Source organism: Sturnira hondurensis, unplaced genomic scaffold (genome assembly GCF_014824575.4).
Source record: "Sturnira hondurensis isolate 20B ecotype Veracruz unplaced genomic scaffold, ASM1482457v3 Scaffold0011178, whole genome shotgun sequence".
Classification (NCBI taxonomy): Eukaryota; Metazoa; Chordata; class Mammalia; order Chiroptera; family Phyllostomidae; genus Sturnira; species Sturnira hondurensis.
This window is the reverse complement of record NW_028083809.1, coordinates 782761-805233: the sequence shown is the minus strand read 5'-3', so window position 1 is coordinate 805233 and position 22473 is coordinate 782761. Positions and strand designations below refer to the sequence as shown.

At 51.5% G+C, this 22473-nt stretch overlaps 1 protein-coding gene across 1 annotated transcript; it reads right to left on the bottom strand.

The window, feature by feature from the left end:
• Nucleotides 1-10379: 10379 nt before the first annotated feature.
• Nucleotides 10380-18276, bottom strand: CXCL14 (C-X-C motif chemokine ligand 14). Its single transcript, XM_037059492.1, has 4 exons — nt 18026-18276; nt 17754-17859; nt 14029-14142; nt 10380-11537 (listed from the first exon to the last, which is right to left on the bottom strand). Exons 1-4 carry the CDS (start codon nt 18087-18089, stop codon nt 11522-11524), a joined length of 300 nt encoding a protein of 99 aa, XP_036915387.1. The 5' UTR covers nt 18090-18276; the 3' UTR covers nt 10380-11521.
• Between the last annotated feature and the right edge of the window lie 4197 nt (nt 18277-22473).

Here is a 22473-nt window from a genome sequence, read left to right as displayed (position 1 = left end):
ACTGCTGCCACCTTTGGAACGCACACCCTTGAGCAGGGCTTTTGTGCGTGGTCAGCTGGCTGGAGAAAGAAAGAGGAGTGAGCTGGAGTTCCACTTTATAGGGGGTGAGGGGGCTGTCAGAGGACTTTTGCTTGGCAACAATGGGAAGCCTCTTGACGAGGAGGAGGAAGATTTCCCACCTCGGCATCACAGTCTAATCCAAAGGCTTGCAGATCTCCTCAGCTGAGTGGAGGGTTTGCAGGATGCAAGGGCAGAACTCCATCTGGGGCCAGGCTGCTGGGGCTTGACCCTGGCTTTGCCACTGTGGCAGCGTGGTTCTTGATGTATCCGAGCTTCAGGCTCCGCATCTGCAGAATGGGGATATGTGTTTCTCTTCCGGAAGTCTGAGGATTTGCTGAAACAAAGTATGTCACATGCCTCAGTGGGGCGCCACACATTTTAGCTGCTCCAGAAGTAATATTTTTGTTGGTGGTGATGATGAGAACGATGATGAGGATGATGACAGCGATTGGCCCAGAGAAGAATTTGGGGCCCAGGGAAGGTAAGAGGGTCTTTGCTTTTAGAAGCTGTTTATTCTTCATGGAGCTGGAAACAGCCTTTTTTTCTACCTGGGACTGCGTAGTTGTACCACCTAAATTTGCCTTTGGCTTTTCTTGCAGAAAAAAAAATGTGCATTTTAGGAAAAGCATATTAAGCCTCTAGTGAATGGCTTCTTCAGGAGGCTGCCTGGCCCCTTAGTTTGGAGGAATGCAATCTGAGGCTTGTTTGTGAAACAAGTAGATGAGTTTAAAATGACATATTTTATATTTAATTACATAAACATATGTATATATTTCTGAGTGTATTGAACTTTTTTAAAAATGAAGGTTTCAAGGTTCTGAAAACGAAGCTGATTGACCAGAATGAAGTAGAAAATGGGGGCCACACAGCCACTTAGGAAAACCTTCCACTGATGTTTCTGAGCTTGCAGAACAGCGATGAGATGTGGAGGGAAAAGGGATCCAACATTTCTTCCGGGGATTAAAAGCAAGTCCAAAATTGCGAGGACTTGTGAGAAAAAGGCTCTTGTTGAGCTCCCCATTGGATAGCGGGGCCCCTTCCTCTCTGAGCTCTCAGTGCTGAGGCGCTGCGCCCTCACTGCCTGGAGACCCAACAAAGGCGGGCTTGGTGGCTGCTCTGTGGCTTCGGTTCCGTGTAGAATTTTAACCATGAAAAGACACAAAGATTGGTTTCTTCTGAGTCCTTCACTGAGCTTGACAAAGGGGGAAATTAGTGGAGAGCTAGGCTGCTGTCCCCTACCAGCCGTGCTGCTGTTGTTTGGAACTTTGCCCCCCACCTGGAGCCACAAGGGCTACGCCACCCTGGCCCTTCTCTGTCTCCAGGGTTTGGAAATGCGCCACAGACTCCACAGTCCAGGAGTGGGGGTGCCGGGCTGCAGAGAGGCCATGCACTGCCATGTGGAGAGAGTGGATCTTTATTTAGTTTTGCAGCCTTGTGTCACTCACTTGCTGAGTGTTCTGATCTGTAAAATGGGATAATGATGCCTGGACCAGAGGTGTACTATTAGGATGCGGTAAGAGGATCACGGGTAGTGTTGGTGTGGAGTGAGAGCATGATAATGGCAGACACACACAAAATGTTCTCAAATTCCAGGTTTTGCATGGGTATCCCGCCCCCAATTTTTAGCACAGATAACCTTCTGCCTGACTTTCAAGACCCCTCAAGGCCATTCCCAGCTCCGTCTTCTGCTCTAACTGAGCAGGTCTCCATGATGCCTCCCATTTATCTTCTCTTCGCATATGTGGGAAATCCACTGTGCCCCTGACTATGAGCACTGACCAGGAGCAAACTCTCCGTCTCTCTGAGCTCAGCTCCCACTGGGGATCATTGCAAGGGTGATGCAGACTGCGGAAACAGTGCCTCGCGCAGTGCCAGACTGCAGGTAGGTGCTGAGTGAAGGCTCTGTTCTTCAGCTCTGCCTGGAACACGAGCTGGGAAGGATGCCAAACAAAGCAGCTCTCACAAAGGCCATGTGCTGCCCCTGCATGTGACTCAGGTGACTTGCTCAGCACCTCACCTTGTTTGTGGGGTGAAGCACAGCAGGCGTGCCTGTGGATTTTGGATTGGGACTGCATACGGGGTTCGAACCTTTCATCTGTTACTTTCACTAAAAATTGTAAATTCCCCCAAGCCTTACATTACTCACCTAAAATGTTAGAAAAGTATCTGACATTTAAGTTGTTCCAGGGTTAAGTGACATGAAGCGTGTAAAATACATAGTCCATAATAAGAGCTCAGTAAAGTATTGTTGGTATTAAACAAATGTTTAAATAAGCATTTCTGTAGTGGGCATATGAATAGTTTGCCTAGCTATGAATTTAGTGAAATGTGTGTACCATGACATACTCAACTGTACCCTAATCCTTTGAGTTTGCTTTCATTTTAATTTGTTTTTACCTAAGGTGAATCATGCTGCAGTGAACTTTGCCATGCAAGTGTTGGTTCCTTTGGTTGGGATTCTTAGGACAGACTCCTAGAAATGAGGTTCTTTTTTTTAAGGGTTTGTTCAGAAGTTCCTGAAGATATTTCCATATTGCTTCATAGGCTGCAAGGAGATATCGACAATACAAAATAGAAATCATTCTATTGTACTCCAGAATCACTTCTTTTTGGCCTTTTGATAGAGAGCTTTCTTTCATGCTAGGTTTTTATTTTAATCTGTTAGGTTGAAATATTTGGCTTTAAAATTTATTATATTATGTAATTATTTTAGTTTTTAATTTAATAGGTATGTGTTTATTCCTAGTTATTAAAAAGACTTATTAATTATAAAGTTAATGTACGCATCATATATTTTCTGTAACTGGACTTCACTTTAAAAAAACTTTGATTGCTGTATTGTCTCTTTGACTACAAGTGACAGAGACTTGACTCTAAGTAGCTTAAGCAAAACCAGGGTGAGTTGGCTCCAGTAGCTGGGAAGAGAGATGGCACAGCTTCAGGCAGTGCTGGGTTCAGGGGCTCGCCCACGCAGTGGTAGTCCCCTCACTCCACTTCTCTGCCCTGATTCTGTTTGGGGGTTGGCTTTGTTCTTGCTCAAGCTTTCTTCGCAGTATCCCACAGATGGCCTCTGATGTCCCTGAGTCCACATCCTTATGGCGTATGATTGAACAGAAGCCTCTGTCTCCAGCTTCCATCCAGGAAATCTTGTGAAGTCCCTGATTGACTTACTTGGTCATGTGTCTGTGTCTTAGCCATTTAAATCATGTATACCCATTCCCTCCTGCTGGGGTCAGGTGAGGGTGGGCTTTGTGACTTAACAGCCCCCTCAGGCTTTGCAGGCTTCCAAAGGAAGTGGTGGGGTGCTGGGATGCTGTTACTGAGGCAGGGGTAGGCTAAGCAGCATGCAAGTCGAGAAGTAACCACAAGGTGGCACTTTCGACCTTTCGCCATCCCGCCTATCACCTTCTCTGGGTCTTTCTTTCTGCTAGCCTACACATACGTTTAGTGGAACTCCTGCTTCATGGTTTTCTGAAGAATTGAAGGCCTGCAACCTGTAGGAAGAGGAGCAGGCCTTCATAGGGGTTGTATGCCATGAATGGGTGTGCGTGCAAAGTGGCACTATGTGGAAAAACTTGATTCAACACCTAGACCATGTGTGGTTGCTTTATAGTAAGGCTCTTCTCCATAGCTTGGTTCCTCAGCATAAAAATTCTGTGAATTTGCTCAAGAATCTGTTTTATGAAGGCTGTTTGAGTTAGTCAGGAATTGGGGTGTCCTCTGAAGAGCATTTGAGAAATCTCAAGCCAGAGGCTTCCTGACACTTCTCCCTCTGACATGCTGCCCACTGTGCTGAGGAGCCCACTGTTGGGAAGGGTCGGTGAGGGGAGTTCAGGGGGCACATGGGGGCTTCTACTACTGGACTTGGGTGGACAGGGTGTGGAGGGACACAGGGCTGCTCTTTTGAGTCAGCTTCCCAACAACTTGGGTATGAATGTCACAATCTTAGGGCCATCAGGTCCTGGGGGCTGGGGCCATAGAACCTTCTGGTCCTACAAGATGACAATATACCCTAATCTTCCACAGGGTAAAATAAGTGCTCTAAAGGAAGACCCTGAATGCCGAGGCAAGAACAGTAGCACAGACCTGGGAGGTGTTAACGACAGTGCAATGTCTGGGCAAAGGAAATGAGCCCCAGCAACGCAGGAGGTTGGGGGTGGGTGGCCTGGATGGCACAGGACCTGGGAGCTGTCACCTGGAATGGCTGACAGGACAGGCAGGTATAGTCTGGAGAGAATCAGGTATGTCACAGTGTGGCCCCTGCCTCCCCAAATGCACCTGAAAAAGATGTTGTGCTACCTCTGCGTCACTCTGAAGATGGACCTCAGGAAGCACATTTCAGTGACTTGATTTAAGGAAGAGTTTCGAAGCTCCGTAGCACTTGGACTTCCCCACCCACAGAGTGGGCTGCAGCGTGTGCTGGGTTGGGGGCTCCTGTCCTGGAGAGCACTCACGCAGTCCCTGGCAGGCCGACCTGGAATGGTCTGAGCCAGGAATCCCACGCAGGGCCCAGGGGTTGTATGTAAGGGGGACTTCAGGGGAACCCAAGAACTCCTGAAATGATTTGCAGAATAGTCTGTGCATTTTTTTTTTCAGGAAAAAGGAAACAGCATCCATCAGCTTTTTGGGGGCCAGTGTCCTAAAACAGTTAAAAAATTCATAGTTTTGGAGAAACTTAGCTATTGGATACATGTAGAGCTAGATTCTAAGGTGTTTTTCCCCAGGCGTGAAGGGCTCTGGGTGGCTAAATATGTTCTTTAACATGGAATTACTGTCATTATCAGCTGTTGTTTGCGGCTGGCCTATTATGTGTTGCACAGCGTTGGGTGTATTCTACTGGGATCAATCATCCCATTTAGTGTCCTCATGTGAGCCCTTGGAGATGAAGCACTGTCATTCCTGTGTGACAAATGATGAGACGGAGACAGGGACATTTGCCCACATTCACAATGGGGCCCAACTTCTTCTCTTGATAGTTTGGTCATTTTATGCCTAATGAATGTGATGTCAACATAGGGAAAAGTATGGCTTTTTCTTGTGAATTTTAAAGGCAGGATGATAATAGTAATAATAAGCAACTACCATGTAATGTCTGCTTCCTTTCTGTGCTGATATACCTATCTAATTATTACTCACCATAGCCCTATGAAGTTAGGGTTGGGGGAAGTTAACCTGCCCATGGTCCCTGTGCTCCCAACTCTGCAGACACTCAGGGATGGGACACTGAGCTGAGGGCCCAGGGCCCTTCTGTGTACCTCTCCTGGGAGGGCCTGTTGGAAAAGACTTGGGGGAAGCGCAGAAAACCCCTTAGGATCTGGGGCAGGCTAGGTCCAGCAGAGCTGCCCCTGGACACATCCTCGAAGCCTCAGGACAGGGTGCTAGTCTGAGGGCTAAACAGGAGAGGATGACTGAGTCAGTGTGCCTGAAGGGCTTGGGTGCCCGCAGAGCTGCCTGTCCAGGTGGCTCAGCAAGCCTGAGGTTCCAACAAGGCTTGTGTCTTGGGCCTCTGCCCCCCTTTCCTACCCCAGCTCCTCCCAGGCTCAGCGAAGGGTGCTAGTCAGTAGCCTTATTGTAGAACACCCCTGACTTGACCAGAGCCATCAGGCCCAATGGGTGACAGGCTCAGGATTGACATAGTGGCAGTGGGTTGCCATGGATTTCCCCAAGCTTCGTGATAGGCTCCAGCCCTCCCCAGCCCCCTGGACTGGACAGGACATCAAAGGTCCATATCCCGTTACCACTCCTGTGAAGTAGCTCAACCCCACTCATAGCACATGCCAACTACATTGTCAGGAAAGGCTTTCCTCAGCCCTCTGGGAAGTGCAGCTGCTAGGCTGACTTTTGTTCTCATGAAGGAAGAATCTGCTTTAATTGTCTGGAGCATCTCATGACAGGCACATGGAGAGAGGGCAGAGATTTGGATTTGGGCCTGCCTTCAACAGATGGGTCTCCAGAGTACACTGTGCCCCTGGGAGCAATCTCTGGGCATCGCTCCAGTCTCTGTCTAGCAGGGAGGCCAGAGTGGAGGGGGAAGCAGAGGATGCTCAGGAAGATTTGGGAGGGCTACCTGTGGGGTTAGAGAGTTGCCATTGTTTCCAAAGACCCCACACTCACTGAGTAGTAGGTTGTCTGAGGGGAGAAGGTAACTCAGTATTTCTCAGACACTGAGCAGTCCCTGCTGTTCATACTCTCCTCCCAGGCCCCTAAGTGGGGAGACTGTGCAGGTGACCAGCCATACCAGAACTCTCTTGAGAGAGTGAAGGGAATGCTCCTCATAATTACACTGGGACAACTGTCACAGAGCAGCACTATCCCAGGCAGGCCAGGACTTACACGCCTGTCATGCTGCCCAGGAGTGTTCAAACAGGGGTTTAACAGTGCCCCAGACCACTTGGCTGCTGTGTGACCTTGGACAAGCTATTCTGCTTCTTTAAACCTTAAGTTCTTCATCTGTAAAATGGGACTAATACAGAGTTTATTTAAAAAACTCTCAATAAATGGTTGTGGTTGTTGCTCTTGTTTTTATTAAACTTTGCTGTCCCTCAAAATATGTGGAATTAGCAGAATCAGTGCCTTGGCAGCTATAAAGGAATCGAAGGATACACTTCCTCTCATTATTGTTTTGGTTGATAATATTTTGGGCTGTACCACTGCAAATACTTAACTCTGGTTTGTCTTTGCTGGCTGTTATTTCAGGGGACAAAAGCCTGTGTAATTGAGCCAGTGGCCTTTGTGTGATGGCTGCCTTTAAGGAGACAATGAGTTGAAAGAAAGTGCATGTTGCTTCACCTTCTCAGATTGCTCTGGGGGGAACTTTGAATTTCAGATGAGGGTCTCATCTGCATCTAATCAGACGCCCTGCTATTCATCCCAGATCATCAGCTCTCTTCACTGTGAAACGGGCTGATTATTTTAAATCCAGCTTTGAATTAATTTTTTAAAACCAACATCTTGATGGTTTCAACTCAATTCTAATTAAAGCACTGAGTTGAATTTAATGATGCCATTGTCATTTTGCTTATTCAACTTATTCTGCTCCAGCAGAGTTTGTGTCTACCAAGTGTGGGCCAGAGCAGCGGCCTCACCACTGTGGGGCTCCCTTTGTCTGATAAGAGGGAGAAGCCCCGGAGGAACATGTGGCTGTTATAGCCCTTCTGCCACTAAAAGACGAACCGAGCCGCACACAAAACAAACCTGCTAAGGCTGGTCGTCCCTGTGGCCCGGATTATCTGGGTGATGAATCTCTGTTCAACTAACAGGAGGTAGGTGCTGGGCAAGGGCACAGCAGTGTGTTTCCTGCGGGCCAGGCTCAGTGGGAGCTGTGAGACAATATATACCTCAGAGAGCAGGAGCCTGGCTTGGAGACACACACACACACACACACACACACACACACACACGTACACATGGGCTCGCACCCTCTCTACTGCCTCCTGGCTTTGAGAGTACGGCAGTGTCTTGCTGGGCATAGGTCTCCTCGTCTGGAAAGTGGGGCTGCTGGCAGAACCCCTGCGGTAGCGGTTACAGGATTCAGTGGTGTGAGGCGTGTGTGGCCCCAGGCACGGGTCTGCTCACAGTGAGCAGTCACCATACCAGTTCCTGTTGTCACTTCCCACACCATCTCGGGGAGTGGGAGGGCCCTGGGCTGAGGTGCCCCGGCTTTTAGCTTCCCTCTGGTGCTGTAGATCAGAGGGTCTGGGGTGGAAAAGACTGGGGAAAGTCACCTTAAAAGCAAGAGAGTTGCTTAGGGTTTGGTTGCTTTCTTAATGATTTCCAAGAATATCTATTTAACTTCGCAAAGGCAGATGGACAGGAAAACACCCTGAGGGCTCTACAACCAGTGCGATTCTTCCTTGGGTGGGAGGGTGGGCAGAAAAGTTGTGGCGGGCCAGCCTCCCGCCCAGGGCTATGGGAGGGCCTGCAGCCCTCTGAGTGAGGAGTGGTGGCGGGGAGAGACGGGTGTGGTGGGAGTGGGGGTGGGAGCTGTGGCTGGCTTCTCTGGACGTTCCGCTGGGGCATGGCTGGCATCCCCGAGTGCCCTCTGAATTCTGTCCTTGTTCTCCCCTTAGCTGCCCTTGGCGCACTCTGTCTTTGTGGCTGTCCCGTCACACGTGCACACAGCAGGCCGCAGGCCACCTCTGAGCCAGGGTGGAACCAGCACTTCCTACTCCTGCCTGAGAACGGCCTGCAGTTTGCTACGAGCCCTCCCAGAACTGACAGAGGTCTGTCAGGGGCCACCTCCTTCACGGCCGGGTGCGAGCCCCTTTGGGGTGCCCCCAGAGCCTGCCGTGTGACCCTCCAGCATGGTGCTTAGACGATTCCAGGCAGTGTCTTTGTCTTCCTCATAGCCTGGGAGTTCCTGGAGGGGCCATTATCGGAATTCAGCACAGTGGGCGGCACCTGGCAAGCGCCACATAATGAAGCAGTGGCTGGGTGTGTGAGTGACTGAACTCTGTTACTCACATGGCATTTGGAGTTGGTGGGGTGTGGGGGTTGAGCCCGTTCTTAGTGGTGGGGCTGGCACCTGTTCTTTGGAACAAGGTTCAAGTCATCCGTAGAAGCATAGGCAGCCTTGGCTCCCCAGGGACACATGATCTCTGTTGAGGATGGACAGTCACACACAACAGTAAGATATCACACACATCTCCACCCCTTCTGCTCTCAGACAGACTGGGGCTTGGAGTCCAGTTTTCCTTTACTGGCCACCAGTGCCTCCTACTCAAGATGCATGACCTGTCCCGGCACAGCAGTGTGGAGCAGGGTGGAGACACAGCAGTGCCCGGCCAGTGCCTGGCACACTGTGATGGGCATTGTTACTGTTACTGAGAGCCCAGTCTGTGACTGGGGGGCCAGATTGTGGAGGGGACACATGGGCCAGTAGGCCTGGAGGGCCAGGTGCTGGCATGAGGACCACAGGTGCAATAGAGGAGACCCCGAGCAAGGGTGGGGAGGTGTGCATGCGGTGTGTTCAGTGTGAGTGCAAGGGGAAGCCTGACGCTCTGGGAGCAGCGTAGAGAATGCTGCTCCCCAACCTTAACGGATGGAGAGGCCTTTGTGTTGGTGGGGCAGAGAATGAGGAGGGTGGGGACTTGGGGGCTGCTGATAGCAGGTCTCTGTCAGCTGACTTCCTTACAGGGCCTTGTCCCCTGATGCCCATGCAAGGCTCCTGCAGGGATGGGCCAGGTTTTCTTCTTCACTGCCCTGTTATGTGCCCTCCCATTGGGGCTCTGTTCTGTTGATTGGTGTCTGGGCTTCCCTGTCTAGTCTCCCTTTTTCCCCCATAATGACAGGAAAGGTGGGACCGTAGTCACCCAGACCCAGTATGGCTTCAGCCCACCTGTTGCTCCTCTCAGCAGGAAGGCAGTCTGGCTCAGCCATGGGAGCAGTGTGCTGAGTGACCCCTCTGGTCCTTAGTGTCTCCAGAAATGCACTTGGTGTGACAGTGCTGCCTGGGTTGAGGCCCTGATGGAAAGAGCCCATGGTGGCACCCTGCAGGGGACGTGCTGGGCAGTTACTGGCTGTGTGTCCCCGTAAGTGTTGGCAGGGCCAGCTGTGCATGTCACCGGCTCCTGCTTTCCTGTGTAGTAGACAAGAAGTGCAGGTGTCCCCTGGACAGTCCTGCAGAGGGCAGAGGACCTGGGGGCACTGAGGGGCCTGTCCCAGGGTCTGGTTGACTTGAATGCAGTAAAACATGGAGCCGTGGGCAGTTTTTGCAAAGAGCAAGTAGCCTGGTCTTCTAAACGTTAAAGGAGCCCCTGCTTACCAAGCGCACACCGCGCAGCAGCATCCTGCGTGCTTTACTCGGTTTGTCGCCTCCACCTCCGAAGTGCATGAGGTGTGGACTCAGTGTCTGCACCTTGTAGAAGCAGGGACGGAGCCTCATAATCATCTCCCCAGCTGTGGCTTCCAGTCAGCCTGGCTCCAGGGCCCCTCAGCCTCTCAGTGGGCACTGCCTGCCCCTCCACCCCCGAGTCCCACTGGGATCCTGGGGCCCTGGGATTTTGACCGGTCTCCCATCTAGTCTCTTCTCCATGTGGGGACTCCAGTGGGATCCCCCAGTCCTGTGCACACTGACCTGGCTGCACTGATGAGCCTGCCCCAGGTATGGGGGTCAGGCAGGGAGGAAGCATTAACCTTGAGGCCTGGTTTTCTGTCTCAGAGCTGTGCTGACATTCCACAGAGGAATAGGTATTGGCAGGTATTTGGGAAACGCCAGTTTTCCTTCCAAACCTTTGCCTCTGTTTATTCAGGACATGGTAAACATATGATTGTCATCCTGGCTTAATTCAGTAGGAAAAAAAAGTCAGTAGTCTAAAATTTTGGTACATTTCAAATATATTTTATTACTTTTCTTTTTGCCTTAGAAAGAATATGAAACCTGCATGCAACACTAATTGTGTCTGACACTTACAGAGCATACGACACAGCAGTCCAAGGCGGCACACACTGAAGGGGTGGTGTGTGCAGGGGGCATATTTACAAAGGACAGGGCACATGGTCCTCTTAGTTTTCAGAAGGCTGCACCGTTGGGCATTGAAGGATTATGTGGGGTCACAGATGGACTGCTGCATGTTCCACTGTGATGAGGAGCAGACACATTCTGTGAAGGTTCTCCCTCGTCAATAGAATACATGTCTGGAGCTGTGTGTGTGTATTTGTGTATTTTTAAGTTTCCTCCTAAAGGTTTTGCTAACAGTGTCTGGAACTTCATGTGCTCCTAAAGCATTAACTAGGAAGCAGTGAGCTTTCACAAACACTCAGGTGGGAGAGAAGACCCGAACCCTTCCTTAAGTACTGTTTGCCTTGCCATCCCGGGATCTTGGAAATGTTTCTTGGAGTATGTAAAAGTTAACCAGGGGATGAGCACATTTCTCTGGCAGCCAAGCTCGAGTTCATAAAAGAACAGATACAGAGAGATCTGTTCCTACTTGCCCAGTGACCGGGGCCACTGTGGAGCCCCCCACCTCCACCCCCCGCCCTGAGGCTGTGACTGACCATGAGCCCAGGAGAGCCCGTGGCAGCTGCGCAGAGGTGCCAGGACCTCCAAACGGAAGCTCCCTGCGCTAGGAATGGAGCAGCGTGGCCATGAAGTGTCTCAGCAGAGCTCCTTGTTCCTCCCAGGTGCTTATAAAGCTCAGATGTACAGTGATATCTGGGCAAGTACAAAAAAGTGTTTTGTTTTGTTTTTTCTTTACAAAGGAAAGGCATGAGTTTCCCGCTTTTCAGTAAGAAGCAGCCTGTGATGAAGTCTGGAGCACAGGAGAGATGGGTCTCACATCTGGAAGCCTTTTGCACACAGCTATAAAATGTAAAAAGTGACCCTTGGTAAAAAGTGCTTCGTAACAATATATAATTTGTGTCTTATACCTGTGAGGAAGAAAGGGTTTGTTTGTTTTTAATCTGCAAAGTCCTTTGCTGTCTCCCAACTGGTATGAAGTTCTCCCATCAGGGGTTTTTCACCCTATTCTTCGTAAACCCTGGGAAGAGAAAACACCCACATGAGTGGCTCAGGACGTGACTTGGGCAAAGCACAGGCTGGTGGCCCTGCTGTTCCATGCTCGTCATCAGCAGTGGCCCTCCCAGGATGGCAGGAGCCTGGGAGAAGTTGGGACCATCTCGAAGGGTGCCAGCACAAGGACCCCAGAGGCTCACCTGAATCTGGCGTTGTCTCCCTAAACACTCCACCTCTGCAGCCTCATTCTATCCTCAAAGCCCTAGGAAGCAAACACCTTCTGCATGTGGAGACATTGAGGCACAGGAGACGGAGGGACAGTGAATGTCAGTGGTGGGAAGGGGGTCTATCTCCAGCGTGGGTGGGCAAAGGAGAGGCATCTCCTCCCTCAACTAGGCTTGTGTTTTTCTTTGTGTTTTGCACATAAAATGCCTGTCCTCTGAGAAAGCACCAGTTGGAGAGCCAGCTGCCTTAAGACTGAAGGGTGTGTGCTGGGGCCGGGCTGAGGCCATCACGGAGGCCTGTGGCTCAGGGTAGGCAGCTCAGGGTTACTCCCTCTAGTAGTTACCAGGCCTGGCCATTCACAACAACCTGGCCTCTGCCCTCACTCCCAAGCCATCTCTATGAAAATACTTTGATCCCTTCCCTTCTGCTCCATAGCTGCTGTGTGGCTGTACTTGACACTCAACCTGTTGCTCCCCCAGCCAATTTCCCGATTTCTGAAGACCACCTCATAGTGCACTGAAATCAGATGCCTGCCGCTGCCAGTGCAGCCAGACACTCTGGGCCCTGGGGCACTCAGACCCCAAGGGTTGGGCTGGCCCGCCGTCCTCTCCTTCCTCTACTTAGGTTTAGTGTTCTTTCCTTCCCTCTGCAAAGAGGACTTCAAGATACTTACCTTATCTCCATTCCTGGAGACAACTTTTACAGGGGGAGGGGAGGTGGACAGGACAAGGGATCCCCCTTCTTCCCCCAGGACACCCCAGCATCCGAGACAGAGGGAGGAGCTCACTTTGTAACCAGTGGCAGGGCTCTGAGATCAGAGGTGCCCTCACTGCCCGGTTGTTGGGAATTTACAGAAATAAAGAAGATGGGGCTATGTGGGCCCGTGCCTGCCTTCTCATCACAGCTGTGGCCCAGGAGGAGGGATAGGGGATGAATTCGCCTGAAAAATGGCCCGAGTGTCTCTGAGCAGCCAATGCTGTTCTCAGGCCTTTGTGAACTGACCCTGAGGTTGGCCTCGTTGCACTTCTGGTGATGCAGGGCCTGGAGCGTGACAGTAGATGGGGCAGGGTCCTGCTTTTGCCATGTGAGCTGCCTGCCCTGACCAGAAAGAGGCCTGCATTCCCATCAGGCTTACAGAAAATCTCTCATTCTCATCATTTTCTATTTCAAGCAACTGCAGACAAGGCAGTTTGGGAAGCAGCTCCAAAGGCTCAGGTACTGGGAACTGGTCACTGCCCGAGCCTAGGGTGGAAGGGCTAACTGGGTGGGGTGATGGAAGGGGCAGCACAGAGCCCCAAGGCAGGGGCGGGGAAGGTGACACTGAGAAGCCTGGCTTCCTGCCTTGTGCTCCTAACCAGGTCACTCCTTATCGCCCGCCTTAGCTGTGGTTTTCTCTTCTGCTGGGTGAAGCACTGGTACCAACTCCCGGGACACTCACCTGCACTCATGGGTGTGCACGTGTGTGTGCAAGCACTTCCCTGGCCATGCTGTCCAGATACGGGTGCAAACAGGCTCTGAGTGTGCAGGGACAAGTCTGCTTCAAGGCAGGCTCACCTTTATGTGGCATAGAGGAGCCAGGAACTTGCCTCCCCTCTGAGGTCAGACAAAGGACCCCAGGAGATCAGGGCTGAGAAGTCCTATCTTATGATTATGGGTGAGCAGAGCCCAAAGAGGGTAGGGGTCTGGTTCAGGGCTTAGGTTTTCTGGCCACTGATGCCCCTGAGGTTAAGAGTAGCTCTGATTTTAAAGGGTTAAACCCAAGGTCCTTCCCTGTACATGCATGAGAAAGAGTTTATCAAGTGTCTGGGCAGCCAGGGGCATGGGGAGAACACATTGTTGACAAGGAGTCATCCCTATGACCTTGTGGTTATACCTATAGTTTCATAGTTAATAAAGCCGATCACTTAAGTGGTTATGTTTCACCCCATAAGAATCACAGGCAGAGTTGTGCTAAGTGTTTGCCCAGCCTTTGGTAGTGGGAAACCCAGGATCATGTAACTTAAGTAAGAAGAGGAATTAAGACTGTGACATAACATTTAAAATGAGACAAACTTTAGTTCACAAAAGGATACATTTTTGATGCTTACAGCTGTCTAATAGAGCAATAGCCTGCTTTGTTAAGTGGCGAGTTCCTCATCCCTGGGGATATGTAACTAGTGTCTGGGTATTTGCCTTGTGTGGTTACTCTGATCGGTGTCCATCCATTAGACATGGCTAGAGGACCTACAAGGGTTCCAGGGTCTGGATCTGGGGGGAAGGTCGGAAGGAAGGGGAGAGGAGGTGGGGCATACCTGCGCTTCTCGTTCCAGGCATTGTACCACTTGATGAACCGCTTGGTGCTCTGCAGCTTGGGGTGCAGGCAGTGCTCCTGACCCCGGTACCTTGACACACTTTTGGTGGTGATGCTGCAACGGAGCGGGATAGGGTAGAGGATTGAGGAACTTGAATGATAGCCCCTTGGTGTGGCCTGTGGGTGGCTCTGAGCAGTCCCAGTCAGAGCACTGAGAGGCTGTGGCTCCTCCCTTCTTTCAAGGGAACCTACCTATCTGTTGACTATCTGGCTGGCTCTTGGGAAGGTTCTGGTTGGGCCCTTACTTTCAGGATCCATGTTAGGGTCTACACCTTTACTGAGGCATCAACTTTCACTTTTGCCCTGGAGCCCTCAGAGTCTGGGGTAGTGTCTGCCCCTCTTCCCCACCCTCTACTGCCCTTCACCCCCACCCCCATGTAGGGGTCCAGCCCCTCTTGGAGATCAAAGGTCAGAGGACTCTTCCAGTTCCTCTGAACCGGGGGTGATGGGTGGAGGGAGCTAATGCCAGAAAGGTGCCCGTGCCACGGCCCCTTTCTTGGGGTTCGAGTTGCTGCACGGCAGTGCTTTGATGTGCCCTGCATTCACCGCAGTCTCTGTCTGACCCTTCCAACCCCGTCCTCCCTATCCCTGCAGATATCTCAGGGCTGCTGGTCCTGAAGCTAAGTTTTGTTGGCCTTGAAGCCCATCGTGATTCCTGAGCTTGAGGTCCCAGCTGTGTCACCCTTGGTCAGAAAAATAAGACCTCTCTTCAGGCTTCAATCAGCTAGTGGAGGCCTGGCCACGCAGTAGAGAAGCACATGGCAGAGTGTAGGGCCTGGGTTTGGGTCCCAGGTCTGTCTGTGGGACCCTGGGTAACCTGAAGGCTTCCAGTTTGCCTGTCAGTTGGGTAAAATGGTAGGACCTACCTCTAGGGTTATTGGGGTGATCAAAGGACATAATCTATGCCAAGTGCCTAGCACCTGGTAGATGCACAGTGAGTAGTTATTGTTATTAGTAATTGTCACGGAAGATGAGGTGGCCACGGAGACAGAGCAGCCTTAGAGTGTGAACTACAGCCTGGAGGGGGGAGGCCAGGCTGCCACCCAGACTGCTCTGACCATCTCAGCCTGGCTGGGAATGGTGGCAGGGACTAGGAGGAGGCTTCTGGGTGGCAAAGGAAGGATGATGTTCAAACATGAGGGACCACCTAGGGGCAAGGAAAGTGGAAAGGGAGAGGTGAGGGGATTGCTCCCTGAGAGATCACAGCGAGAGCAGGGTATGGGGAGGAGTGGGAATGAGGAAAGAGGGCGCCTGGAGGTCCTAGCGGGAAGAGCGGGAGGGGAGGGAGGGAGATCAGCTAGTTCCCTGCAGGTTCTCAAACATAAAGGGTGAGGGATTATGGGCCAAGCTCTAGAAGGGATCAGAGTCTCCATGAACTCTAGGTCTCTCAGTTGACAAGAGAGGAAATGGAATCTTGCTGCAGAATGGGTTAGAGGATCATGAGCCACCTATTCTCTGCCCACTCCTGTGCTCTGAGTTTCCAAGGCCCCTTCATGGCCCAAGCTTTCTGGGGAAGTAGTGGGCCTTTCACTGATGCTGGGTGACTGGACCCCACCTTCACTGTCCCTCTTTTTGAGACCTGTTGCTCCCCAGGTCTTGTCTCTCTCCTCCCCCACAGCACCTAGTCACTCTGTAGGAATTTAGCCCATTTGCTGCTCTCTCTGCCTGCAACCTGTTCCTGCACTTGCAATAAAAGGACATGGCAAAGCCTGAGAAAAATCCCTCCTTAGAGCACTGTGCAAGCTGAGAATCCAAAGTCTGGAGACCTGAAGGTCAGAGAGCAGCAGGGGACACTCAGCCTGCCACCACAGGCTCAATTGCTCTGTCACAACACTGGACTATGAGAACTGACTGTGGGGTAGAGAAAGGAGGATGTCTGCCCCCAGCCGTTATTCAGAAATTCTGGGTCCTGTGTCGCTCTCCTCGGTGCTTCTGGGCTGATGAGGGTTTGGGTAGGAGCTCAGTGGGCATAGGACATAAATTGGTCTTTCTAGAATCTGGACTCTCCTGGGCCCTTCTGGGCTCAAGGACTCCCCTCCCTCACCTCATCAGAGATTTCTGGGTGACTCAGGATGAGATGGAAAACTTGCTTTTGTTCAGCCTTTGTGGCTAAAAATCTACTTTGGCAAAAACTGCCGGTCCTTTGTTTCATGTAGAGAGTCTTAGAAGCTTGAGGGGAGAGGACCTCCAGCCCTTGGCCATGAGGGTTGGCCATGGGGGTAGGATGGAGGGTTAGGAGAGGTTGACTGCATGTGGATCTCCTGAGGCTCCTGCAAGTTTTCTAAGACTGCCTAAACCCTCTCCTGCAGTTACTTGCCTGTCACTTTCCTGTCTACTCTGAAAAGTTTAGCCAGGAAAAAGAATAAGTCTGTTTGTTGAGCATTCTTTCCTTTTGAGATGCCACTGCCCCCCACACCCTGCTTCTCTTCCCCTTCAGATCTCAGCCCCTGGACTTGGTGTGGAGCATTGCTCAGCCTTAGAGGATGACCAACTTAACCTGCAACGTCCCGTCATTTGTCATTCTCCAAACTAGGAGCCAGGGGGGCTTTTTGTTACCTCCTTCAGCTCCTGTGATCACTGCCCTCCCCCCCACAAAGGGTTTTCTAGCTGTTTTTCTGGACTTGGGTCTAGAAGGCACCAGGCAAGGCAAAGGGGCAGGAACAAAAGGTTAATTTAGGTGCCTGGACAGGAAGGTAGGGGGACTGAGCCCAGGCCAGTGGTTCTCGGAATTCTCTTAACTTTAGCCCAACTGTGCAGCCTTCAGGTAGCAGCAGTGCAGGGTGGGAGATGCCTTTGCAGACACTGTGGCCAGTGGGAGGAAGGCACTTGCCCAAACTGAGAATACAGTGTGTCCTGTTTCTGGGGAAGGGGAAGAGGGGCCAGTGGTCCGTGGCAGATATTTGGTAGCTGCTTCACCAAGGCCCCCTTCCTGGCCAAAAGCACAATGGTGGGGAAACAGCGGTGCTGGCCTCAAGTGGCTAACTGGGCAGGCAGAGGAGCAAGGAAACTCAGTGTTCTCTCTGCCCCAGTTTCTGAGGTGTTTCCCACCTCCCCACCAAGCAGAGCCCCAGCCCTGTGGTACGTTAACCCCAGCTGAGCACTTTCCACAGCACTGCTGAAGCTCAGAGACCCATGAGAGTCCAGCCCCAATGAAGAATGAGGATTAGTCTCAAAATGGAATTGCTAGAAGCCAAAAACTGGCTGTCCATGGTCCCCTGATTGGAAAAAGGCTCTGAAAGGAGGGTCTGAGGACTTAGGACAATGTTTAGTCTAATCCTCTCTCTAGTAACAGGAAGGTCTCCCAGTGTGGGAGCGAATTCACTAGTTCTGGGTGTGTGGAGAGTGCTTTCAATCTGGGTATTCTAAGTTGGCACAGGGGAGCCATTTAACCCTTCCTCACTCAGGAAAGGTGGCTGCCCATCTGAATCCTAGCAAAGGAGAACTCCTCAGAGAGGCTGTTTCTAGAGCACAGGACAGTGACCCTCTTTCTGAACTCTCTTCCTGACTGTCCCACCAGCGTCCTAAGGACTCACTGGGCAATTACAAAGGCTCTGCTAAGGACCTGCCCACAGCGAGGCAGAGAAGTGTTTGTTAACCCGACCCAGCCCCATGCTGTGCCCCAGCAGGGTTAAGATCAGCACACACGCGCTCAGAGCGGGAACTCACATAACCATCTTCTCCTCGCAGTGTGGGTACTTTGGCTTCATTTCCAGCTTCTTCACGTCGCTGTAGCGGATCTTGGGCCCCTTCCGGGAGCATTTGCATTTGGACCCTGCCAAAGAGTGCGAAGGGGCTGCTCAATTGCGGGTGGGGTCTTCTGCCCCTGGACCTCCCTTGGTGCGCACTCAGAACCCCCCAGGGTTTCAGGAAGCTTAGCATTTGGCTCTTGGGCTCCCCAGGGTGGGACAGCTGCGACAGAAGACCTCCTGGGCACTCACCGTCCACTCCCGCGGCACATAGCACCAAGAGCAGTAGGAGCAGAGCTGCGGTCAGGAGCCTCATGCTGGCCAGAGGGGTGCGGTGTGGGAGCAGGGACAAGGAGAGGCCGCCGGCCGGCTCCGCTTCCTCTCTCCCTGGAGCGCGGGTCCCGACTCCTCTTGCTCTTGCTGCGCCGGTCCTTGGGTGCCTTGAGACTGTAGCTAGCTGCGCTGTGCTAGGCTGTGCTCTGCTCCCAGCTCCGCCCGCCCAGACTTCTTTTAAATCCGCTCTTGCCCTCGCTGGGAGTGAGCTCATTAATATGCAGAACCACTCGGTGACTCACTGAGATTTCTCAACACAGTGTAGGGGGAGGTGGAGGGAGGAGACCATCCCAGCCCGCCCCAGACCTCCGTGCAGGACCTTGATGTGGCCGCACACACTCAGAGCCACACAGCACACAGTCTGGTCTGTTACCCTGGCTCCCACACACTCTCCTGCACACACTTGCACAATCGGACTTCAGCACGCGCACACAGCCAGTGCCCTGGCTCCATCAGACAGTTGAGAGGCTGCTTTTCTGATTCATGGGGTTCCTGCTGGCTGGACGGACCTGCTGTTCTGAACCTCTGGGAGACCCAGGCTGGTGGCCCCTATTTTCTGAAAGGAATTGAAAGGGATTTGGGGCAGGTGCCAGGTGTGAGTGCCAGTAGGCCCACTCCTCTGGTATGAGCAGTCCCTTTTGGGCCAGCAGCCTGGTGGCCAGAGCACGAGGCCTGGTCTAGAGGGAGCTTTGTGCAGCAGCAAAGCCATGGCCTGGAGTTGCTGGCTCAGAGACTGTGTGTGGGGAGGGGCCACTGCTCTTAGAGGAAGCTTCCTAAAGTGGATTTGTGGCCCCTGGCTGTTCCAGCTCTCTGGGGGTAGGGGGAGGGTTGGGGAAAGCCAGGCAGGGGTTTCTCACTGCCACACTATTCTCCGAAGCCATGCAGAGGCCCAGCAGGCAGTTGTGCTGGACTGTGCGGTGTGTTGGTACGGGCCCAGGCTTGGTGGCAGGAGTCCCTGCCACACTGCTTACCAGCACAAGTGCCTTGACTACTCTAAGGCTTTGTTTCATCACCTGGAAAGTATAAGTAGTCACAGGTCGTACTTGTCACAGGGCAGCTGTGAGAGCTCCCTGAGATCAGACATTATAAGGTGTTTAACAGAATGCCTGGCCAGTAGTTGGTACTGACTACTTGTTGGTGTTATTGTTATACACATATATATATTATATATATTATTTTGATTCTTACAAGTCCCCTTCCAAGTTGGTCTTTTAATTGTTTATTTGACAGGCATGGAAATAGGCTCAGAGGTAAGAAATAACTTACCCAAGATTACATAGCCAGGGAGCAGGTGGCTAGGCCAGGAAGGACCCCAGCATATAGCTGCAGATCTGGTGCTCCTGTCTCTGGACCATTCTACCTCCATTGGTGAAGTGCCTCCCTGAGAGACCCAAGGACAGGGTGGAGCGTCTTGGGCTCTGAGGTTCCCTGGGCCTGCCTATCAGGGGAAAGCTGGAGCCAGGTCAGAAGCTGCTAGGCTCTTGCANTAATTGTTTATTTGACAGGCATGGAAATAGGCTCAGAGGGAAGAAATAACTTACCCAAGATTACATAGCCAGGGAGCAGGTGGCTAGGCCAGGAAGGACCCCAGCATATAGCTGCAGATCTGGTGCTCCTGTCTCTGGACCATTCTACCTCCATTGGTGAAGTGCCTCCCTGAGAGACCCAAGGACAGGGTGGAGCGTCTTGGGCTCCGAGGTTCCCTGGGCCTGCCTACCAGGGGAAAGCTGGAGCCAGGTCAGAAGCTGCTAGGCTCTTGCAGCTCACACAGCTCTGTGCTCTCAGCCCAGCAGCTTCCTGGGGGCAGAAGTGCCTAGAGGAGACCCTGGGGGAACAGGATGGGATAGGGGCAGGATGTCAGGCAGATGAGGGGCAGAGTGGAAGTATCCCTGTTGTCTCTTCCCAGCTGGGGAGCTTTGGATGCCTGGAGGAGAAGCTGAGCCCTAAGAGCCAGCAGTGCTAGGAGCTGGCTTCAGGCCCTGCCCTGGGCCCTGTGCAAGCAGCTGTGTGTCTGCCCTATTACAGCAAGGGCCACAACTGAGCACTTGGGTTTATGTGGAGGATATGTGCAAGGAACTGATTTTTGGCATTTAATTTTTTAAATTAAAAATACTTTTTCTTAATACAAAACCAGCAGGTGTTTGTTATCAGAAAATACAAGCAAAAGAAATCAAACATACACCCAGTTCCACCTACTCAGCAACCTACACCAAGATGCTACTGTTATCTTTTCAAACCCTTCTCTTTGCCTGAGTGCTTGTGCACAACTGAGACCAGTGCATGTCCTAATACCCTGTGTGTTTTACCTGTCACCATATCATCAACATCATTCCACCTGACCAGTCTTGCTTCTACTTTCTCTCTTTAATGGCACCATTTGAGGCCATTTGTCTAATGGCTAAAAACTTGGGAGCCAGACTGCTGAGTGTGAATCTTGGCTACTAGCTGTCTGACCTTGGCTTGTGACTTAACTCTTTCAGGTATTGATTTTCTCCTGTGCAAGCTGGGGGTGATAATTGTACCTACAGCACAGGGAGCATTAAACGAGATGGTGAGTGTCAAGCTTTTAACCTGGTCCCTAGCAGAGTAAATGCCAAATAAGTGATGGTATTGTTATAACTATTACTTTGCAGCATATTCCACTGTATCAGTGCCCCATAATTACTTTAACTACTCTCTGCTGAACACCTGGATTGTTTTCAAAGACATTCTCTCACAAGCAGCGCTGTGAGACCAGTATTCTTGGAGTCCAGTTTTGCGGCAGCCCTTTGAAATTGGATTAGGTCTCAGAAATAGAATTGAATCACCAGGCCATGGGCATGTCTGTTTTAAGGCTTTGAATGCAAATTGCCCTCTCCAAAATCATTTTTATTCTGCAAAAGTAACTTTTAGCTACTGAGCTTTTGCAGAGCATGTGAGATAGGACTTTTTAATTTAAAAATGTTATTTCCATCATATTTGTTTCAAGAATACGCTCATTAATTAAGTGGGATCTAACAGCACTTAGATAGTGGGTCACAGTGGGTCATGGGCATGGAGCTTTTATAGGGACAAGTGCTTGGCCCTAAAAATACAGACCAAAATTTCACAGCTTCCTGGGCCAGACCAGAGGTCAGACATTCGTTCCAGAGTAGTCTTTAGTCTATGGATGCTCATCTGTGGTTTGCAAAATACAGCCATTGTGTCTTTGCAAACACAGCTCACCCCTGGGTGTTTCTGGGTGTATGGATACAGGAGAGGATGGAGGGCCTTTGCTGCCAGTGGGCCTATGAGTGATGCTGTGCAGCCTGGAGAGGGAGGTGGACTTGACCCCTGGCATACCTTCTGGTGCAGACTCTCCCTTGAGTTACACCTGGGGCCTTTGAGTAGCTAGAGGAGGCAGGCTGATGTGGACATGGGTGAGGCAGGTCTTGCACAGTGGCACCGCCTGATTCAGGGGATCCTTGTGGTGCAGTGAAGGAGCACACACATGCTATGCCCTCTAGAGTGCATTCTGGTATGTGCGTGTGCATGCACACAGCTATTCATGATCATGCTGGGTTCTCTGGGAAGGGTGGACACAGGTATGAGGGGCACAGAGATGGGAGGAAGTAGAAGCATAAAACTATTCTTTGAGAGAGTGGAAAATTGGCTCAGACCCTGGAGATTCGCTTCTTTATTTTATTAACATTGCTTGAGCACCCACTGCATGCCAGGCTCTGCAAGGTGCTGCCCCTAAGGAGCACAGAGTCTAGTGGGGAAGACAGACACGAGTCACATTACCAGGGGTACACATGAAATTACACTGGAGCTAGATGGGATAAAGGGACAGTGAGGCCATGAGACTGACTAGAGATCTGACCAGGCAGGGAGTGGGGACACTATCCCAGAGGAAGTGCACCGGGGCTGGAGTCTGAAGGATGAGGAGGAGTTAACCGAGTGACAGTGGGAGGGAAGCCACTCCTGCCATGTACAGTCCCTGCCCCTCACACAGTAACCTCCTGGGGATGGTCCCCTTCTCAAAGCCCTGCTGGCTCCTGATCTCACTCAGAGTCAAAGCCATGTCCCCAGCAGTGCCCAGAGGGCCTTCTCCCCTTGTGACCAGCATCTACCACTTTTCCCATGGCCATACTCTACCACCCTCCTGTCTTACCACTCAGAGGTGCTGAACCTGTGTGCTCACTGATCCCTCCACCCAAACCGCTCTTCCAGAGGTGCTGGCAGGTGGCTCTCTTCTAACTGAAGCCTCCTGTGGAATATTCACTCTTTGGACCCGATTACACTAGCCCCCTTCCTCCCGTGGCCAGTAGTCACTTTGGGCTATTGACTTATTTTACTTTCCACACTGTACATAGCACAGCCTCTTTTGGACTACTCTCATGTTTATT

Bases quoted from the DNA above. Each gene is read 5' to 3' on its own strand.
- CXCL14 (XM_037059492.1), bottom strand. From the start codon at position 18,089: ATGAGGCTCCTGACCGCAGCTCTGCTCCTACTGCTCTTGGTGCTATGT. The intron at 17,860-18,025 runs GTGAGTGCCCAG...ACTCTTTGGCAG, and splicing joins ATGTGCCGCGGGAGTGGACG to GGTCCAAATGCAAATGCTCC. The intron at 14,143-17,753 runs GTGAGTTCCCGC...GCTCCGTTGCAG, and splicing joins TGCGAGGAGAAGATGGTTAT to CATCACCACCAAAAGTGTGT.